The 23,516-nt window shown below is 43.3% G+C and overlaps 1 protein-coding gene across 2 annotated transcripts in view; it reads right to left on the bottom strand.

The window, feature by feature from the left end:
• LOC130356435 (polymeric immunoglobulin receptor-like) overlaps window positions 1–3,412 on the bottom strand; it is a 51,544-nt gene extending 48,132 nt beyond the window's left edge. For both annotated transcript variants that reach the window (XM_056557986.1, XM_056557987.1), the window contains exons 1-2: window positions 3,269–3,412; window positions 103–307 (exon numbers count right to left, since the gene is read on the bottom strand). In XM_056557986.1, coding sequence (XP_056413961.1) covers window positions 103–139 — 37 coding nt within the window. In that variant the 5' untranslated portion in view covers window positions 140–307; window positions 3,269–3,412. The remainder of the gene's footprint in view (window positions 1–102; window positions 308–3,268) is intronic.
• Between the last annotated feature and the right edge of the window lie 20,104 nt (window positions 3,413–23,516).

Raw genomic sequence — 23,516 nt, 5'->3', positions numbered from 1 at the left:
GGCATAACAAGTATCTATATTATACTAATAATGAACTGAGAGTATATATACATTACAGTTGCAGTTGAAAAAGTATATTATTTTACAGTATGTGCCACTTACCTTGTATAAGAATGGAAATCAAAATAATTGTTGGCATTGTTCCCAAATATCACAGATCACTGGTGATGAAATACAATATTGAGGCCAGACATTTCACAAATGATCCGATCTTTGCAGATGTAAATGAAGAAGTAAAAGCAGTGCACAGCAAAGTCTTGTTTTTTCCCACTTGTTCTTGTTTGGGTCAGTAACAATAAAAATATACCTTAATCACAGAAAACTACCATCAGTAACTATAAAGCAATACTAACACAAATCAATAAGATGAATGGATTTGCGCCCACCTTTTGGGGAAAGGTGGGCATGAATCCATTATAGTAAAAACTTGAATAGCTCTTCTATGCTCTTCCTCTTTCTTTCCAATCTTCCTCTTTTTTCCTCTTTCTGTTCCTTTTTGAATATACAATACTTTCTATTGTTGTCTGTATATATCTCAGATATGCAGTAATAAATCAGTACTGGGGGTATAATCCTTTGTGTGTATACTGTATAATTTGCGATTGTGAGTGAGACTATATACAGTAGCCAATTGTAGCAATTAACAGTATAACTATACAGCATAACTAAAATGCTACTAAAACCACAACAAATTGTGTTATCTTCATACTTAGTTTCGATGTCCGGTAACCTCACTATTTCATTGACGTTAAGTGTTTTTTACCCAGTCTAATAATCTAAGCTGTTTTATGGTTCCTCATACTAGAGTTCTGTTGATCACTGGCAGTAACTTGAGCAACCAGTGTCCACTCTAACAGGAGACTGGAGTCCCCCCCCCCCCCCCCCCCCACACACTATTAGATAGCTATCCCATATCCTGTGGATAGGGGATAATTTTGTCAGATGAAAAAAAATCCTTTAACCTAAATAGCCGTTATGTGGCTATGATATGTACTGGAAGGGTGTATTAGAGCAGGGGATATCATTTATGGGGAGGTGAAATTGGATGGGGGATGTCACATATTGGGAGGAATATTAGATAGTAGATGTTTTGTACTGGGAGGAAGAATTAGATGGCTGATATGTACTGGGAGGCGGTATATGGGGATGTCTTGTACTGGAAGGTGTATTAGGGGATGTCCTATAATGGAGGTCATTTTAGATGGGATGATGTCAAATACCGGAGAGTATATTTTATGAAGGATATCATATACTGGCAGAGGGTATTTTATTAAATGATGTCATGTACTGGAGGAACAACATGTGCTGGGAGAGACATCAGATGGTTACCAATACAGTCATGAATGGGCATTAGTCATGTTGATATGTGTGACAAGCATAGCAACAGTTTTTACAGATACAACTTTAAGGGTATGTTCACATACAATGCATCTGCAGCGTATTTCACGATGCGGATGCTCTGACGACAGTCCCAAGAGCAAGCTCCATGCTGCGGCCGGGTAGCTCTGTGTACCCGAAGCTGTGGATTTTCTGCAGGTGGACACACAGAGCTACCCAGCCGCAGCTCTTTTGGTCATTATACACAATGCAGCAGTGTAAGACTAATTCACATCCTAAACATGTTTGCTTACCTTTTTTTTGCCATATCTGTGCTGAGAAACCATGGCTTCAGCCGCAGCCAGTGTAGGTAGCAGATTACAATTCCCTTCATGCATTGCTGGCATCTGTATCTAAATCTGTGCAATTTCTATTGTGCTCCTTCACAACTTCTCATATGATTTCTATCCTCTGCTGCTTTATAGACTGAACTTTCCATAATTCCTGGTGCTACAACTAAGCATGCTAACAAGCAGTCTAAGACTGGACTACAGGTCTTAACTCTAGGTGACCTGATCAGCTATAAACAAGTAAACTGTGAGTGATTATTTAAGAAGCTTCTGAAAAGATACAATTCATATATATTGTGAATGTTTCATTTGCATTGTATACTTTTGAATAGTGTTAAAATTTGTATATAGGTAGGAATTTACCAAAAAACAAACAAACATTGCTTGTCTAGTCTGGGATCTAAAAACCTTGGGATTTTACTTGTTGGGGGGGGGGGGGTCTGTTCCTGGCCATTTGACTATATAGATGGTGAAATCAATGGTACTGGGGGCTTTTGAAGTCTTTTGTGGCTACCATGTTTGTGCCCCTTAGTATACCCTATACCATCGGTGACAGTATGTTTAAATAGTGCACATACGTACTGCAGTGTAATGTGCAAGTGATGAAACAATAGCCCACAAGTCCTCAGTGGGTTTGAAAAATATAAAGAATGCCTCATAATAAAAATTACCCCCCCCCTCTTTTAGTTTTCAAATACAATACAATACTATTAACTATTTTCAATCCATAAAGGTAAGTATACATATAAGATAGCTGTTAGCCATCAGCTACATATGCATGTAAACTTGGCTCAGCTAAGCATACATAGAGAGTGCGGGGTAAGACCCCTCCAGACTCCTCTGACAGTGGATTTTTCTTCCCAAGAACAAAATAATTAAACAGTTTAAATTAAAGGGTACCAATTACTTAAAAAAAAAAAGTTCTGTCATGTCAAAGTAACATGTCAGAAGTTTTGATCATGGGGGTCAAGGTGATGTGGCCCCTACCTATTGCTAAAATGAGCACTTAAAAGCACTCAGCTAAGCACTGAGCCTGTTTGCTTGTGAAACACGATTCTTTGTGAATTTTCCCTTCATGTTCTGCACAGAAAACTATTCACCAGTGTCCTCCTCACAATGACAGGCATGATTACTATAAAATTACTATATTACTATACCATTTTGTATCTACATGTCTACAGCATTGTTCTGCCCAAATAAAAAAAACTCTTTAAATGGTAAAAACTCTTTAAAAATGTTTTTTAAAATTTTGAGTTAAAAATACCACTTTCTGAAGTATAGCTTTCATTGCAAATTGTGCCCTGAGTTGTTCAGTGTAATTTCATCTAACTTTGCTTTGTTCTGCATATTATTTTACGGATTGTTTTTTGGACTATTAGTAAACTATGAGCTTTTGTTTCGTACTTTAGATCTGTGCATGTTTTATCATTACATTTATCATTCTTATTGTTTTCAGTAACAAAAAGATTACAAAGACTACAAGGCACCAGGGTAGACTAAACAATTTTGCCAGGGTACAGAGAAAACACACAAATTACTTATAAAATATTGTTTCAATATTGGAATAAACCTTAAATTTTGTATAAAATTGCTCCAATTACCTTATGGTTGTATAGCTTCAGCCAGTGACGTATACCAGACAGCACAGTACAGACACAGATGAGCTTTGAATGGTGGGTTCATTTATCAGAATTTTTCAGCCGGTAATGACAAACTTTGGGGGACAGAATATCTTTCAACTTCCCATATACAGCATGTGACATGCTTAGTGCAGATTACTGAGTGACTGGAAAATGAAAGTTCCCATTACTTAAGTTCTTCTCCTGGATATTGTTCCTCTTTACAATTTTTGAACCACTACGACTGGTTGTCTATTAACGTCATTTTGTTACATCATTTATAACCAATCAATAATTCCTGTGGGGTCATGTTTTTTTAATCTATACACTGTATAGATAAAAAATTGTATACATAAAATTTATATATAATAATATATCCCTTTGAAGACCAGGCCATTTTTCATTTTTGCACTTTAGTTTTTTCCTCTTCACCTTCTAAACATCAGAACGCTTTCAATTTTCCACCTACAGACCAATATGAGGGCTTTTTTTGCACCACCAATTTCACTTTGTAATGACATCAATCATTTTACCACCCAATCTATGGCGAAACCAGGAAAAAAAATATTTGTGGGGCAAAATTGGAACAAAACCAAAACACCATTTTGTAACTTTTTGGGGGCTTCCGATTCTACGCAGTGCACTTTTCTGTAAAAATGACACCAAATCTATATTCTGTAGTCCATACGGTTACAAGGATACATGCACCAAAAATTTGTATGTTTAAAATTGTCATTTTCGGACCCCTATAACTTTTTTATTTTTCCGTAACTGGGGCAGTATGAGGTCTAATTTTTTGCGCCGTGATCTGAATTTTTTTATCGTTACCATTTTTCTTTTGATGGGACTTTTTGATCACCTTTTTTTCGTTTAGGGTATAAAAATGACCAAAAATATTTGAGACATTGGATTTTTTTTATGTATACGCCATTGACCATGTAGTTTAAATAACATTATATTTTTATAGTTTGGACATTTACGCATGTGGCGATACAACATATGTTTATTTTTGTTTACATATTTTTTTTTATAAATGGGAAAAGGGGGTTGATTCAAACTTTTATTAGGGAAATGGTTAAATCACATTTATTAACTTTTTTTAAAACTTTTTTTACACCATTTTTTAGTCCCTATAGGGAACTATTACATGCAATCCACTGAATGCATACACTGTTCAATGCCATGCCATAGAATAGCATTGATCAGTGTTATCGATGCTCTGCTGCTCCAGCCTTGATCTCAGGCATGAAGCAGCAGATCGCTGATCGGACAGAGAAGGAGGCAGGTAGGGACCCTCCCCATACATTCAGCTGTTAGAGATGCCACGATTTCACCGTGCGTTCCCAAACAGCCCGACTGAGCTGCCAGGAAGCTTTTACTTCACTTCACTTCACTTTAGATGCAGCAATCTACTTTGATCTCTGCATCTAAAGGATTAATGCTGGGCATTACAGCGATCGGTGATGTCCAGCATTAGACACGGGTCCTGGAGGCTGATAGCCGCCAATATCACTCGGCTATGATGCGGGGTCAGCTCATGAGCCCGCGTCATAGCAGTGGAGCAGGACCAGAGCATACAGGTACTCCCTTGGTCCCCAAGGGGATATATACCTAACTTGATATATGTACAAGTTAGGTTGTAAAGTGTTTGTGTATATTATGTCTAATGCAGGGCTCAAGTCCTGCAGGAACGCACGAGAACAGAGTTTTTCCACAGCAGGAATACTGTTCCCATTAGCAGGTGTCCTGCAGGACCAGCCCTTGAGTAGAAATCTTGGGTGAGTTCCCAGATTTTTTTTCCCAGGACTTGACCCCTGGTCTAATGTCTTCATGAACCTGAAGTGGGAGTCATGAGATATGAGTCTATGGCTGTGTTCACACAATGCAGTTGCATTGCAGTACTGTCACTGTACTGCAGCATTTTAATGTGATTACTCAGTGCCATAACAGTACTGCAATGCACTGCATTTATCTTCAGCTGTTATCACTGAAGGAGCCTGTGTGTGCCCATTAAAGCTTTGTTCACACTATGCGTTTTGCAATACTGTTGAGCTTGGCATTCTCAGGAAAATAGAGAAGGAATCATACTCATGCAAAATGGTTATATGTTGGCACAGTTATGATAACTGTGTTTTACAGGAGAGGAACATTAAGACAGCAATATAATTGTGTGTCAACAACTTCAGCACATAATTAGTTTCAGTAATGTCATACCGTGTAGCCAAATTCCATATATTATGATTGGAATTTGAGCACAAGGTTGCCATAATCTATTCATATTTGCATGGGGTTCCTTTTGGTGCTCTGGTTTCACTACAGTTGGTTAATTTAATTCCTAAATGACATATCAAATGTCATTACTAAGAGCTTTATGCTCGAAACGCGTCTGCGTTCACCTGGTTTTAGGAGTGACATGTCACTTGCCATCTCTATGGCGAATTGTTTTTAACATGAGCATTAAACGTTAAGTTTTATTCACCATTTTTTCTCTGGGAGCTGGATCCAATCCATTTTCTGCTCTATGTCTACAAGGAGAGGCGGCTCCTCATCCATGCTTCCAGCATTCACACCTGGGTATCCTCTTATCAATTGAACTGTGGTGAGCTGATCTTTCTTTTTCTACCTTTACTTATATCAAATTATGTTTGACTGGTTAACCGGACTTCATATGTAGAAAAGTTAAAGAAAATCGATCAGCTTTATATCATGATCAGAGCTGCAGGCACGAGCAAATAGCTAAAGAAAACAAATAATACCTGTATCTTAGCTGAAAGCTGTTTTCAAAGTTATAAAATCATGTTTTCTTCTAAGCTCAAGAATCAAAAAGGCAGTTCTAAATTTTAACATGTACATATTCTCCCTTCCCCACTCTTTACTGTCCTGTACAATTGATGTACAAGGCTTATAGCTGGAATTTGAACCCTGTTCATCAATTATGCTGGGCAGGAAGGGGTAGAGGAAGGGAGGTGAAACAATGGGCTACCACATAGACTTACAGAAGACACCCTGTGCACCAGCTTTGTCCTAGCATGAATGACATTTTCTTCCTTTTTGGCCACTATGGCTTATGTGGATTATACGGGGGGGAAGGGGGGGGGATAACAATTTTATGGGCCCCTAAGCTGTCTGTAAACTTTGTTGATTATCATTCAGCCTCCATGAGCAAACAAGTGGGATTCTCCTAGGCTTCTCAGGGATTTGCAGGATTTGTAAAGTTAGGACATTCAGAGATTTTTCCAACCCAAAACTAACTCTCCAACACACTGACTCCACATGAATTAATTCTGTGCTATCAGCAATGTCCGTCCACCACAGGTAACATCTGTTGGAATGGTTTAAATTTGGCACCTCTACCTTATGGATGAAGTGGATGAAGTTTTCGTGTTTAAGTAAAATTACCTGTTGTGAAGCAGCTCCTTTAGTCTCGGTGTCTTAGTTCCCAACTGCACGTGAACCATCAAGGGCATTTCAATTAGTATCTGCAAGGACATTGTTGACCAGGGAGGGCCCCTCTTCCTTTGGGGTGACCCCCAGGGTGGTAAAACTCCACTCTAGATACTGTGAACAAAGGTCCTTGCCAAGGGTGAGACTACAACTACCAGATGACCTGGCAACAACATCTGTGCCTCCTTGCTGAGTCCCCACAATTACATTATGAGCATAGAATGTAAAATGTGTATGCCTCCTAATGCCATCACTTTATTTTTTATTTTTTTATTTGCACTTATATTTTTGGCTTCTGTATAACTCAAGGGTTTTTAGCACTTATAAGTTTCTATTTGAATTTGCTTAAAGCCAACAAGCTAAGATTGGGATTGTTCTTGCATAATAATGTAATATTTATAATGTTTATATTTATTTGTTTTTTATTCTGTTGCACCATATTTTTTTTTTAAATATGAACCTTACTTTGATGAACTACAGTTTTATTTAATAAGACATAATGTGCATCAAATGAACAAAGGAGGAACTTCTATTTTTGCACAGTGTGGTAAATGTTTTGAATGAAATAGAGAAATGAAAAGTACACATGAAGGACTAATATTTATTATTACCATCAAAAATTTACATTCACACATCTTTATATTTCCTGCAAAAAGGATGTTATATTTGACATGATCAAGGGTCAACTCTAGTCTCAAAAGTGTATACTAAAGTTTAACCCTTTATTTGAATGCAGCATAAAAAATATGTTAGCCCTATTCTGTGGATCATAGCAGATCACCAACAATCTTTAAAGGGTTATTCCAGGATATTTTTTTATTTGACTATGCTACAGGGGATGTAAAGTTAGTGTAGTTCATAATATAGTGTCTGTACCTGTGTGTGACAGTTTTCTCACAATTCTTATGTGATTTTTGTCCCCATATTTATTTTTAACAGCATACAAAATGACTGTTGTCTCAGATTTTTCCCAGGTTGCAATGCGGCCGAGACCTCACTCATTAGTCAGCTGATGACAGGGAACCTGTCTGCTTCAAAGGGTGGAGCGATCGCTTGGTGGGAGAGAGATCAATCTGCAACTAATGCAACAGCTGTAGGCACCCTGATTGAAAACCACAGGTCTTTTAAATGGATGCATTTATGTTTCAATGGGGGGACTGGCTGATGTTTCGGAGGGAGGAAAAGGAATTCTGGGTTTTGTAGGCAAAATAAGAAAACTAAAACAGGAAATACAAGTTCACAAAAAGCTAGCCAAAAAGCCAGTGTTATGGTAATCTCACAACATAGCCATTTAGCCCCAAGACAAGCACATATCCTTCCTAAGCATTAGTGTTGAGCGGCATAGGCCATATTCGAATTCGCAAATATTCGCGAATATATGGACGAATATTCGTCATATATTCGCTAAATTCGCATATTTGTAATATTCTCGTTCTATTTTTGCATACGCGAAAAATTAGCGTATGCGAAAATTAACATATGCGAAAATTAGCATATACAATAATTTGCATAAGTGAAAATTTGCATATGCGAAAATTTGCATATGTAAATTTTCGCATATGCGCAAATTGTCACGCAATTCTCACACAGTAGTATTAGAGCCTTCTTTACACCACACAAGCTGGAAGCAGAGAGGGATGATCACTGTGATGTGTACTGTCAAAAAAAAAAATATATATATATATATAAAACGAATATTCGTAATTACGAATATATAGTGCTATATTCACGAATATTCGCAAATTCGCGAATATGCGATATTCGCGAATAAAATTTGCATTGCGAATATTCGCGAGCAACACTACTAAGCATGTCCATTACTGTCCGCCAAGTACATATTAAAATCACCTTATGGTGGAGAACCCCTTTAAGTATGACCTGATAGACTTAAGCTTTTAACAGGTTTAAAGGGGGGTACTCCCATGCCTGGTGTGTTTCGATCCTTATGTATTGCTACACAGTGTGGTGCCTTTTTGTGGAAACTGTGTCTAAGTGCATATGTTCTTACCATTTCTGTTTGGAGGAAGTGTTGTAGTTTTTTGCTGTTCCTGTGACAGGCGACCACAGGTTTATTACAATTGCGTCGTCCATCTTGTGTTCATGAAATGAGAAAGGCTGTGGCTGACGTGCACTGTGCTGTCCTCTTCTGGGCATGGTTTGTGCTGGCTACCTCCTTCTAATTCATAGATTTGGTCAGGGATCCTGCTTCTGGGGCTGGGGCTTGCTAATATGACCTTTTTTTTAATAACAGCTCTCAAACCATTCACTGTGTGAGTTGTGTGCAGGCGCAATTCCACGCCACTGTCCCCATGTGGTAATGCTGTTTGGAAGTCTGTAGTAAAGCGATAGCGCATGACAAGTTTACTACAGGCTACACATTCTGCGTAAGGCTAGCGTATGTACCGGCCTGAGCATAGTTTTCATTTGTTATCCTTAGTAAACTATGCACGCATGCATAGTTTGCTACAGACGTTGAAGGCTAGTTTAGTTGCGTAAGCAAAAGGTGGAAGATGATTGGACAGAGGGGCACGTAACAACACGCAGTGTGCTGACAAAACAAAACACACGTGACAGACAAGTCAGCTGACAAGAGCCAAGCAATAAGCAAAGGGCGGAAAAGGGGCGGAAGACCACAGGAGAAGGGCAGGACAGGGGGCAGAAGTCAACAGGCGACAAAAGAAATTATAAGGGACAACAACAAAATGGGAAAACTGCAAGACAACAGCACTTCACTTGACCCGCGGCTGCCCTTAGAAACCCATTGGCAGCAGAGTACCCCTTTAATTCCAGCTGCCGTGGTATACCATTGTCACCCTGGCATAGTTTACCCACAAATGTTTAATCACTTATCCACTGGATTGGTGAAAAATATCATGGGTCACATAGTCAGAGTTCAGCTTGCTGGAACACTATCAATTGCTACAATAGGAAGATTCCAGTCCTCTGTGTGCCTCAACCACACAGCTTTGGGGGGGGGGGGGGGGGGGGGATAAGTATGAATGGAGTTGCTGATCCGCTCAATCTCTATCAGAGATTTAAAGAAAGCCAAGAACTATATGTATGTGGCTGGAATATACATCTAGTATTGTAAAGAATGGCTTTTAAATTTAATATACTGTATAGCTAATAGTGGGTGCAGGATTATCATGATGCTTAGAACCGACACTATATATAGCTGTATTAGTCCCCATAAATAGCTAATTTGAATACTTCAATAAGGGTGCCCCTACATAGGAATTAATGGCCACAGATAGCACTTTTCTTTTACTGCTAATTGTGGGATGCACTTGGACTTACCTCTGTTTTAGGATATGTTCACATGCTGCAGATTTGCTGTATATTTTTTTCCAGATTTTTTCCTGTTTCCTTCTATAGAGTCAAAAGTCAAAGTCAAAATTAGCAGCAGATCTGCAACAATTTAGCAGCAAATCCACAGCATGTAAACATATCTTTAAAGGGATCCTCCGCTCCTTGACATCTTTTGCCTTATCCAAAGGATAGTGGCCGGTCCCAGTGGCCAGACCCACCGCGATCTCCGCGTTAAAAATGCAGGCATTGTGCTTTCATGTTCGTGACGCCCGCTCCATTCATGTCGATGGGAGGGGCGTGAAGACTGTGTACTTCTACTCCACAGTCATCACGCCTCCTTCCATAGACATGAATGGAAGGTGCGTGTCGTGACGTCACGTCACAAACACGGAAGCCCGAAGCTGACCATGTGCTTGGGAGTGGGGGGACTGTGTATCTGGGGAGTTGGCTGGGGTCTGGTCGTTGGGACCCCCCACGATCAGACATCTTATCTCCTATCCTTAGGGGAAAAGATGTCTAGGGGCGGAGTAACCCTTTAAAGTTGCGATGCAGTATGGCAATTAGTCATATAGGCAGCTGGTTCTGCATGTAAGATCACCTTAAAAAAGATGAATGGGGAGATTTATCAAAATTTGTGCAGAGGAAAAGTTGACAAGTTGTACATAGCAACCAATCAGATCGCTTCTTTCATTTTTCAGAGGCCTTTTTTTTTGAATGAAAGAAGCAATATGATTGGTTGCTATGGGCAACTGGTCAACTTCTCCTCTGCACAGGTTTTGATAAATTTCCCTGGTAATGTGTACCTAACCTAAACTTCTACTCCAAACTCTTAAGATTCCTTCTTGCCAGGAACCCTCACCCTCCTCATCCAAGCAGGCGATCTTAATGCCCTACTTTCACCCTCTCTTGACAAATCATTACGCATCCCACATGTGGTTCCCGTCCCGCCAACCTTTATCCAAATCCTTGGCATTACCCATGTGTGACCCATGGAGACTATTGAATCCTACTGAATTAGAGTATAACTTTTATTCCCGAGTGCATGACTCTTATTTCTAGACTTTATTATGCGCTGATTTCAGACACTCCATTTTCTATGACAACTGCATCACATATCTTACGGATGATAGGTTTCCTTTCTATCTGCACAACTCCTTTTAGACCTACCTTCAAACATAGTGGGCCAATTAAACAATTTGACAACACTCCCTTGTTGTGGGCTACCTTGAAGGCGGTGATGAGGGTTCATGAGATCAGTTATTTAAACCTTCAAAGGAAACTGTGGATCTTCCATTTTCAATCCTTTCATGCTGACATAGTACTCCCAACAACACCATGCTACTAATCCCATAGATGAGTCTAAACTGAAATATGAGGAGGCTGGAACACTTCTGAACACTTTTTTCATGGACAGGCAAAATGGTCTCTTCTGGCGATTCAAAACAAATATTATCAACAGGAGAATAGGATAGGATCTCTTTTGTCCAAATTGACTTACCCTCATAGAACAATGAAGCCCATCCTCTCTTGTCACGAAAGCTTTAGTACAATCTGAGGCAGAGATTTCAGATATCTTCCCTAAATATTATGAGGATCTCTATAGTGCCCCTCCCACAGACATGTCAGCTATCCTTTTTTGGACTATTTCACAGCAGGCCAAAAACAGTTCCTGGAACAAGACATCTTTATGGATCACCACTCTCCACGGAGAAGAAAGTGAAATGTTTCTTCAACATGTGGGAAAGCTACATCTCCACTTTACCCTCTAGCACACAACTGGCAATTAAGGGACACTTTTAATACACCACATTTTACCTTGAGCAGGAAGCCGGGGGCCACCTGTAATGCTCTAGTAGTGCCCATTTCTGGAGTGCTGGTGGATCCGAGGACAGCTTTCTTCCCCTTTCTCCCCCTTCCTAAAGTCCAAAAACAGGAGCAGGATGTTCAAGTATGCAAGAGCAGCATCGGGTACGAACACACTACATTCGTGCCCCCAATCACTGTATCCATTGTCATGCCAAAACAGAATGCAGACCTATACTGTTAACAGGAGCAATGGACCCCTTTTCGCTTCTATGGTCAAACGGAGTCACCCCTAGTGACTTTGTTTGGGACATATGCATTATTTTAAGCGGACTTATGACGGGAGCTGTTGCAATTTGAAATGGTGCATACGTCCCGAAAGGAGTCCCTTGATGACTACTTTTGGCCATAGAAGTGAATGGGGTCTGCTGCTGTTAAAGGGGTATTCCACTGGCCATTCCAGTATGGAAGGGGTATTCCACTGACATTTAGTTCCGAATGCTGTGCGTGCGCTGCGGGATCGGCCACGCCCCCTCATGATGTCAGGCCACGCCCACAATACAAGTCTATGGGAGGGGGCGTAACGGCCGCAACGCTCCTTCCATAGACTTGCATTGAGGGGACGTGGTCTGACAGCATAAGGGGGCATGGTAAACTGCTCTGTTTGACCTATAATCTGTGGTGTGCCAACGATCTTAGATGCTGGAGACGGCGATCCCTGCGATTGAGTAACCTCAAAGTCTGGTATTAAAATAATTACATTATTTTGGATAAACCTGCCTATTTACTTTTGTGCCTATGTCAACAGAAATAGAGTTCAAAGAAAAAGAATGGGCGACATGTAGAAATACAGTCATTTTCACGTTACTCCTAAGAATCGAAACACAAATAGTTTTACTTCCTCACTTTCTGTTTACATTATTTTTTGTCTTGAAAATTTTAGGGCAAAAAGTTATAAGAGGACATATATATAACATAATATTTATCTATCCATTCTCATATATGCAAGGAAGCGGTACTACATTAACTGTGGGTGCCAGTATGTTTAGGGCTTCAATGAGACTCCAAAAACTATGTACAGTACAGCAAAAAAAAACTGCAGCACTCCAGTACTAGTGTAAAAATTACAGTAATCTATTTTATGCTCAGTTCCAAAAAAATAAGCAATGTTTTTGCCCCCTCTGAAGAAATGCTCTTTTTTTGACAATTGGTGAAATAACAAAAGATAAAAAATAGATCACTGTAATTCCTATACTACTAGAGTTTTTTTTGACTGAATATACAGGACACTCATTGACAAAAATAATGCACCAAGAATGGAATTTTATATATTTGAATGTAATGATGATATATGCGATTAAAATACTAGAGCTGTGATTCCCAACCGTCAGGCCCTGCCCGGGGTAATTTTTTTTTTATAACTCTCCCGTCCCGGCCTGCGCACCTGTTAATCAGTAAGTCACAGGCACGCCGGCCCCCCGATCAGCTTCCGGCCCCCTTATCAGTTTCTTGGCCCCCCGGATCAGCTTCCCTGACCCCCGGACCAGCCTTCCGGCCCCCGCAGAAGGAAAAAGAGCTCAACTTAATTAAGGTAATGCACCCTCACCCCTCTGTCACCTCTGTCCACCCCCCTTCATCACCCCTCTGTTACCCCTTTCATCCTTGTCCACTTTCCCGTCATCCATGTCCACTTTGTCCGCCCCTGTCACCCATGTTCACTCCCCCCAGTCTACCCCCTATCACCAATGTCCAACCCCCACTATTCACCCCTCTGTCCCTTTGTCACCACTGTCCACCCCTCTGTTACAACCTTGTTACTCCTGTCCACCTGTCTTTCACCCCGTCACCCATGTACACTCTTCTACAACCATCTGTCATCATGTACACTCCTCTGTCACCCCCTACACCCCCTGTCACCCATGTACACTCCTCTACACCCATCTGTCATCCATGTACACCCCTCTACACCCCCAACACCCCTCTGTTAGCCATGTACACCCCTCTGTCACCCCCTACGCCCCGCTGTCAGCCATGTACACTCTTCTACAACCATCTGTCACCCATGCACACCCCTCTGTTACCCATGTACACTCCTCTACACCCCACACACCCCTTTGTCACCCCCTACGCCCCCCTGTTACCCATGTAAACCCCTCTACACCCCTCTGTCCCCCATGTACACCCCTCTGTCACCCATGTACACCCCCTGTCATCCATGTACACCCCTATGTTACCCATGTACACTCCTCTACACCCCTCTGTCACCCTTGTGCAAGGTGGGCCATTTATATGGATACACCTTAATAAAATGGGAATGGTTGGTGATATTAACTTCCTGTTTGTGGCACATTAGTAAATGTGAGGGGGGAAACTTTTCAAGATGGTGGCCATTTTGAAGTCGGCCATTTTGAATCCAACTTTTGTTTTTTCAATAGGAAGAGGGTCATGTGACACATCAAACTTATTGGGAATTTCACAAGAAAAACAATGATGTGCTTGGTTTTAACGTAACTTTATTCTTTCATGACTTATTTACAAGTTTCTGACCACCGCCCCAGTAGGGGTAGACATCAGAGTTAGAGTTCCCCCCCCCCCAGTAGGTGTAGACAGCAGAGTTGGAGTCCCTCTCCCCCCTCCCCAGTAGGTGCAGGCAACAGAGTTAGAGTTTCCCCCAGTAAGTGTAGACAGCAGGTGCAGACCGCAGAGTTAGAGTCTCCCCCCCCCCCCCAGTAGGTGTAGGCAGCAGACTTTTTCCTTATCTGATGTCCCACGCAGCTATCTTCTCCTCAGCAGCAGGGACGCGTTTTTCCTCCTCCACAGTGCAGGCGCCGATAAGTGATGTTGTCGGCGCATGCGCTGCGTTGGGGCAGAGGTCACGTCTCCTCTGTGTAGGCTGCAGATGCGACTCACATGGAAGGGATGCATTCTCCTCTATGTGCGGGTACCACACATACAGGAGAAGGCATTGCTGTCTACTGGGGATCCGGGACGAGTGTCCTGGATCCTCAGGAGGGGCAGCATCGGGCCCTTTAGCCAGCCAGGCCCTCGGACTACGTCTGAATGGACCGGCCAGTTAGTCCACCCCTGCTTATATGTTACCACCAGTCCAGAGTTGTACTCTCTACTTTGTACTATTCTGCTGATGAGCTCACTGTGTACATACATGCATTCATACATACATATGTGGTGAGGGTGTGATGGAGGGCAGTTGTTATTACCCTAGGGGCAGATGGCATTAATCCCTTGTGTTCATGACACCAGGGCATGGTTTTACCTTTTCACCACCCAAAGGTATGGCCGTTGGATCCTGGGCTAGGCACGGGGCAAATAATGACTCCGATGCCAAGTTACGGAACAACAGCAGCTTTACTGAGGCAGACAGATGGAATAGTCTTTACAGCTCAATTAGGCCCTAGAAAGTGACCAGTGACTTTAGAGTCTTGCGGGCTCGCTGGGACTTGTAGTGGACTTGGATTAATTGCTACAGACCCATGCTGAATTTAGTCAGACTGATCTGGACTGACTTGACTAGGACTGACTAGACTTCACCCGTAGGTAGCTTACCAGGTTTTGATGTTCACCTGTGGGGCACTTGGTTAGTAGAAGCGTGGCTGCGTGACTAGGCCTTCAGTCTCCTCAGGACACCAGACACTCTCAGGTCTTGACTTCACTGCACTCAGCACAGAACTCAAAGAGAGTAAACTAGCAGGGTTTATATGGGGAGACTTTGGAGGGGTCCTATAGGTCACCCACAAGTCATTTGGTAACTGACACCTTCCCCGGTTACAAGACTTAGCAACAAAATGTAAAGGTATATACATTATACAGACAATGCAATAGATAACACAAGGTGTAACTAACCATTTATAATACACAGCTTAAGGGGGGACTCGGGGACACTGTAATAGAGTCTGCCACAAAGGACAGCAGGGGTACAGGGGTACAACTTCCGTACTGAGCCACCACACATACATTACCATTACATGTTACTTATCCTCTACTGATCCTCTATATACACCTGAGTTGTAGGCACTAATTCTGCTGGTCAAGTCGCTGTTTACATAAATTATGTAGCCTTTACTGATCCTGCAGAGAGTTCCACAAGGGGTTTATAATAGGACCCTTCCCTCAGTCCCCTTTCGCTAAGTGGCGGATTAATCCATGGTGATTGAATGTTCAAAATTTTGTCATAAATAGCATTTATTTTATGACTTGTCAGCTCTTCATTTCTCATAGGTTCTCAGCCTTAAAGGGGTGTAAAACTTCTTTTTTTTTTTTTTTTAAATCAACTAGTGCCAGAAAGTTAAACAGATTTGTAAATTACTTCTATAAAAAATTCTTAAACCTTGCAGTACTTATTAGCAGCTGTATACTACAGAGGAAATTATTTTCTTTTGGGATTTCTTTTCTGTCACGACCACAGTGCTCTCTGCTGACTGACACCTCTGTCCATTTTAGGAACTGTCTAGAGCAGCATATGTTTGCTATGGGGATTTTCTCCTGCTCTGGTCAGTTCCTAAAATGGACAGAGGTGTCAGCAGAAAGCAATGTGGTCGTGACAGAAAAAAAAATCCTAAAATCCAAAAAGAAAATAATTTTCTCTGTAGTATACAGCCGCTAATAAGTACTGGAAGGATTAAGAATTTTTATTAGAAGTATTTTACAAATCTGTTCAACTTTCTGGCATCAGTTGATTAAAAACAAAAGTTTTCCACCGAAGTACCCCTTTAATGTGCTTATTGCTTCAGAGAATTTTCACAAAATAGGCAACAGTTGACCAAGCCATTCAGCATATCATCCACCTGGGCAAGAGTGCATGGCTTTCAAAAGCTGATATCACCAATTTCTTTAAACCTTTTCCCATAAGTCTGGTATTTTGGTGGTGGCACGGCATCTAAATAGAGGGAGCTTTATTATTTGAGTAGCGCATTGCTATTTAATAAACTTGCACAGGTACTTAATTGGGGTCTTAGCAATTCCTTCAGGTGCCACCTTGTCATCCACTACCTTTATGACTTCCTTCAGCTCGAGCCTCTAGCTCGCTTACCAAGGGACAAAGTGGTGTTTAGTAGACTACAGGTCCTCCTAGCTGAGCATAAAATTGAGGGTCCTGACACCTCCCTGTTCTTCATGTGCTGGTTCACATGGTTTTTCCTGAACCATAGTTTCTATATAATCTGCACTCATATCCCTGGTCTTTAGAATATGGCAGCCACTCATTGTCTCATTTTGACGTTCAGGGTGTTCTGCAAGCATATCCTCTGGAGGATCAGCAAGTCACCCAACACCTCCCACTTTCTTCTCATGCTGGATTGAGGGATCTCCAATTTCAAGCTCAGGATCTTATGCAACTTTCTTTGTCTGCCAGATGTACGGTACGGCCTAAAAAATTGTTCCACCATGGACAATTGTGGGCATGTCAAATATCTACTGGACTTCATCACTTTGTTACTCAAGCTGTCTCTTAACACATCAGGTTGTATTTAACCAGAGGTCAACATAACTTAATGGGCCCTCTATTATTTTCATCCCATCCAATCCAAGCTTTTAAAGGGGATACAGAAGAATGTTGTGAGTAGCACACCTTCACTGGCTCCAGCAGATGAGCGGGTTGGTAGACAAATCCCCATTTAGGCACTTTCAGAGCATTATCCTCAAAGCAGCCATTTATGGGTTCCTTAGGTCAAAGGAATTCACCAAAACACAGCATGATACACCAGTTCTAAGGGTCACACTTCTGTTAGAGAGGGGAAGAAGTTCTCTCTGGTACCGACTACATGTAAAACCCAACAAACAGGCAGTCCTTCTATTATCAAGCATTTTGCCACTAACAATGCATTGTGCCCAACACAGGTTGGGCACCATGCATTGTTAGTGGCAAAATACTTGATATACAGATTTACTTTCAGGCCACACCTGATGTATACTGTATATTTCCGTATACTGTTATTTACATTACTGACACTAAACCAAATTTCATTAGACATTGTCAGGATATTAGCAGGTTCACTGGGCATCCTTCCACAGCAAATTTTGGGACACTGTTTCTGAATTGGAGCGGCCTCAGTTGCTTCCAAACAAGGGGTTGCAGCCCATATCATCAAGAAGCTGGGTTGATGGAAATCCTAACCCTTATACTTTTACCAATACATTCCTGAACCACAGTCAGAGATGGCTGTGGCTTTTGGAAGTTTGTCTTAATGAATATGTATTGTTCATTCTCAATAGATCCCTATTTTCTAAACCTACATAGTCTCTAACTTTTGCCCCCTTTCATGCTCACAAGGGCACACCCCAGGTCAAATAGGCTAGGTGAGGTTACCATTAGGGAAGAGCGAATCGAATCTGACGAATCCGAATTTGTTACGAATTTCAGGTAAAATTTGATTTGTAACAAATGTGAATAAAGTCTTGATTGGATCGCACGAATGGTTTAATTAAACTCCATTTAGTGCGGTCCAAGCTCCAGAGGCTAGGCATCTAAAATGGCGGATCCACATGTGAGGACATGGGGCAAGGAATCCTGGGAAGGTGGGAAATAGGGTCGGTGGGATTACCCTAAATCACATGCAGCATGCAGCCTATCAGCAGCCAGCCATCCCTGTGATGTCACAGCCCTATATAATCGTCAGCCATCTTGCGGCCACTCACATCAGCGTTCTATTGCAGAAAGAGAGGGACATAGAGCAGTGTGTTGCACAGAAAAGCTTTTTTTACAGCAGCGATTCACCTCAAGCGCAAATCCAGCCTAGAAGCACCGATAGGGAAGGGAGAGAGATTGAGAGAGAAAGTGCAATTGCAGGTGTATTACAGCAGCGATTAGCCTTAAGGCCAAATCCAGCCTAGAAGCACTGACAGGGAAGGGAGTGAGATTGAGAGGGAAAGTGCAATTTTGAGCATATTACACAGCGACTGTGTGCTGCAGCACTGGTGTGTACAACAACTAAAAAGCTAATAGTAGCCAGCCAGTTAGGGTGAGCAGAGCACTTAAAGTGTATTGTACTTTAAAAGTTTATCATCTAAGTGGTGTACCATTTTGTTCCTGTTAAAGTCTTAAGGGCCTAGGTACTGTGAAAGGCCAGTTAAAAGTACACACCTGCTGGTGTTGTAGACAAATACTGTTTTAAGCGTAGTGGAGAGCATTGAACTCCCCTCATAAGCGCATACCACATACGTACATCTAAGTGGTGTACCACTTTGTTCCTTTTAAAGTCTTAAGGGCCCAGATGCTGTGAAAGGCCAGCCAAAAGTACACAACTGCTGGTATTGTAGACGAATACTGTTTTAAGCATAGTGGAGCGCATTGTACTCCCCTCATAAGTAAATACCACATACGTACTTCTAAGTGGTGTACCATTTTGTTCCTGTTAAAGTCTTAAGGGCCTAGATACTGTGAAAGGCCAGCCAAAAGTACACAGAGTGGCATGTTGCGGACAAATACTGTTTTAAGCTTAGTTGAGCATATTGTACACCCCTCATATACGCAATAAGTATGTCAGGCAGAGAAGTGCCAGGACATGCACAGAGGAGTGGCAGAGGCCTAAATTCATCGGGCAGAGGTCGCAGCAGACTAGAGGAGAGTGGCAGCAAGAGTCGCAGCGAGAGGCCCGTGCTCCCGGTATCAGCTAGCGGTCGTGTCTCGACCAGCAACCCATCTGCCGTCATCGATTGGTTAACACAGTCATCCATTTGATCACAATTGACATCTGACACCCCAGTCAATAGTCAGTAGGTTCCTCAGACGCAACCCTCAGTTGGCATGGCCCGGGAGCAGTCCCTGTCCTACCATAGCCTCTGCCCTATGCTGTTTTCTCCCCCACAGAAGTGTGGGTTCAGCTCCACTATTAAGTGAGGACGATCTACTAGAGGAGAGTCAGCAGCTACTGCCCATCCAAGAAGTGGAGGAGACATCCGCCGCTTCCTCTGCTAGGCAGCAAGTAGTGATGAGTGGCATGGGAGGTGGTGTTGCGAGTGTTCAGGCTCCTGAAACAGACACTGTTGCGGAACCTGAGGAGGATATCAGTGACATGCAGACACAACTCGATGATGATGAAGCTGATCGCACTTGGGAGCCAGGGACAGAAGGGGATTCATCATCATCAGGAGAGGAGGGTTGCAGGTTGCCCGTGAGGCAGCAGCTGAGCCAGCAAGGTGGTAGCATGGTTGGTAGTCCGCATGGTGGCAGAAGTGGAAAGTCTGGAGCCAAACGTGCACGGGGTAGACCACCTGCTTCGCAACAGCCTACCTACCGATAATAGGAAGAACATCTTGTCTGCGCTGCGACAAGGAAGCCTGAGACATGCACCCTGCACAAAAATGGACACAAAATATCCCGTACGGACAAAGCAAACGGATACGCAGGAATTGCACTACCAACCAGGACTTCATCACCCAAAGTAAAATCCTCGACCAAAGATTTAGAGCAAAATGGTACCCAAAATCCCTCATCACAACAGCAAAGAGAGAGCCGGCCGGCTAGACCAGGAAAAATGTCTAATACCGAAATGCTCCAAGGATATACCAGGGCATGGACAACACCTTCTCCTATAATTTCATAACCACCTACTCCACCGACCACAGAAAGATCAAAGAGATTCTACAATCACAATGGAACACCCTCCTCCTGGACCCATTCCTGAAAGAGATCCTACCCACAACTCCCAAACTCACATTCCAGAGAAGCAAATACCTTAATCCCGTAAGGACTCAGGGTTTTTCAGTTTTTACACTTTTTTTTTTTAGTTTTTTCCTCCTTACCTTTTAAAAATCATAACCCTTTCAATTTTCCACCTAAAAATTCATATTATGGCTTATTTTTTGCATCACCAATTCTACTTTGCAGTGACATTAGTCGTTTTACCCAAAAATTCACGGCGAAATGGAAAAAAAATCATTGTGCGACAAAATCGAAGAAAAAACGGCATTTTGTAACTTTTGGGGGCTTCCGTTTCTACGCAGTGCATATTTCGGTAAAAATTAGACCTTATCATTATTCTGTAGGTCCATACGGTTAAAATGATTCCCTACTTATATAGGTTGGATATTGTTGTACTTCGGAAAACAATCATAACTGTTAGGATTCGGCAGGCTGGAGGTGGATCCTCTGTGTCAGCGAGGGATTGGCGTGGACCGTACCGATGGACCGGTTCTAGGTTACTACTGGTATTCACCAGAGCCCACCACAAAGCGGGATGGTCTTGCTGTGGCGGTAGCAACCAGGTCGTATCCACCGGTAATGGCTCAACCTCGCTGACTGCTGAGAGTGGCGTGGGACAGGAGGACTAGACAGAGGCGAGGTCAGACGTAGCAGAAGGTCAAGGCAGGCGGCAAGGTTCGTAGTCTAGGGTAACGGCAGAAGGTCTGATAACACTGGTAAGGTAATCATAGGAACACTTTCACTAGGCTCAAGGCAACAAGATCCGGCAATGCAGGCAAGGGGAAGTGAGGTAATATAGGCCTGGAGCAGGTGAGCTAATACACTGATTGGGCCAGGCACCAATTAGCGGTGCACTGTCCCCTTAAATCTCAGAGAGCTGGCGCACGCGCGCCCTAGAGAGCAGAGCCACGTGCACCAGGACGTGACAGCCGGGGACCGGGACAGGTAAGGAGATTGGGATGCGAACCGCTAGCAGGCGCGTCCCGCTATGCGGATCGCATCCCCGCCGGCAGTGTCAGTGCAGCGCTCCCGGTCAGCTAGTCTGACCGGGGCGCTGCAGAGAGGAGAACGCCGCGGGCGCTCCGGGGAGGAGCAGGGACTCGGAGCGCTCGGCGTAACAGTACCCCCCCTTAGGTCTCCCCCTTTTTTATCTGCTTGTCCCTTCATATGAGACGAGGCCATAGGGAGCGACTTTTGAGTTTCCTTCCAGATGATGGAGAAGTTCCGGATAACTTCATCAACAGCAGGCAATCCAGAAGAAGTGGGAATGGGGAGGGGGGGCAGAGTGTTACCAGGAAGGGGGCTACGAGGAGGCAAGATCTCTGCTTGCTTTTTGCCGAAAAAATCTGAAAAATCCTGGTAAGCCTTGGGAGGGACTGGTAAGGGTGGAACCTCAGGAGTTAGACAAATGGGAGCAGATGTGAGGCATCATTTGCGACAAGAAGGACCCCAATTTTTGATCTCCCCGGTGGTCCAGTCAAGGGTGGGAGAATGACGTTGGAGCCATGGCAGACCGAGGAGGACTTCAGAGGTGCAGTTGGGCAGAACAAAAAATTCAATTTTGTCGTGATGCAGTCTAATGCTCATAAGCAGGGGTTCTGTGCGGTAACGCACAGTGCAGTCCAATTTTTCTCCGTTGACAGAAGAAATGTAGAGTGGCTTGACGAGACGGGTTACTGGGATGCTGAATCTATTAACAAAAGAGGCCAAAATAAAATTTCCTGCAGAACCAAAGTCCAAGAAGGCCACAGCTGAGAAGGAGGAGTTGGCAGAAGGAGAAATCCGCACAGACACAGTGAGACGTGGAGAAGCAGAATTCACACCAAGGGACGCCACTCCCATGTGAACAGGGTGCGTGCGTGCATTTCCCAGACGCGGAGGACGAATAGGGCAGTCCACTAGGAAATGTTCGGTACTAGCGCAGTACAGGCATAAGTTTTTATCTCTGCAACGAGACCTCTCTTCATGGGTTAGGCGAGACCGATGCACTTGCATAGCCTCCTCGGCAGGAGGCACAGGAGTAGATTGCAAAGGATTCCAGGAGAGAGGTGCCCAGAGATCAAGGTCCTTTTCCTGGCGGAGCTCCTGGTGTCTTTCAGAAAAACGCATGTCGATGCGGGTGGCCAAATGGATAAGTTCAGACAGGTTAGCAGGAATTTCTCGTGCGGCCAGTACATGTTTGACGTTGCTGGATAAGCCTTTCTTGAAGGTCGCGCAGAGGGCCTCGTTGTTCCAGGCTAGCTCAGAGGCGAGGGTACGAAACTGAATGGCGTATTCGCCTACAGAAGAACTTCCTTGGACTAGGTTCAGCAAAGCAGACTCGGCAGAAGAGGCCCGGGCTGGCTCCTCGAAGACATTACGGACTTCAGCGAAGAAGGACTGGACAGTGGCTGTGGCAGGATCATTGCGGTCCCAGAGCGGTGTGGCCCATGACAAGGCCTTTCCAGACAGAAGACTAACTACGAAAGCCACCTTAGACCGTTCTGTAGGAAATTGATCCGATAACATCTCCAAATGTAGGGAACATTGAGACAGGAAACCACGGCAGAGTTTAGAGTCCCCATCAAATTTGTACGGCAGGGACAAGCGGAGGCTAGGAGCGGCCACTCGCTGCGGAGGAGGTGCAGGAGCTGGCGGAGGAGATGGTTGCTGTAGCTGTGGCAGAAGTTGCTGTAGCATGGCAGTCAACTGCGACAGCTGCTGTCCTTTGTTGGGCGATCTGTTGGGATTGCTGGGCGACCACCGTGGATAGGTCAGCAAGACTTGGCAGCGGCACCTCAGCGGGATCCATGGCCGGATCTACTGTTAGGATTCGGCAGGCTGGAGGTGGATCCTCTGTGTCAGCGAAGGATTGGCGTGGACCGTACCGATGGAACGGTTCTAGGTTGCTACTGGTATTCACCAGAGCCCGCCGCAAAGCGGGATGGTCTTGCTGCGGCGGTAGCAACCAGGTCGTATCCACCGGTAACGGCTCAACCTCACTGACTGCTGAGAGTGGCGTGGGACAGGAGGACTAGA

Source organism: Hyla sarda, chromosome 2 (assembly GCF_029499605.1).
Source record: "Hyla sarda isolate aHylSar1 chromosome 2, aHylSar1.hap1, whole genome shotgun sequence".
Classification (NCBI taxonomy): Eukaryota; Metazoa; Chordata; class Amphibia; order Anura; family Hylidae; genus Hyla; species Hyla sarda.
Note: the sequence above shows the minus strand (reverse complement) of the source record. Positions and strands in the feature narration are given on the sequence as shown.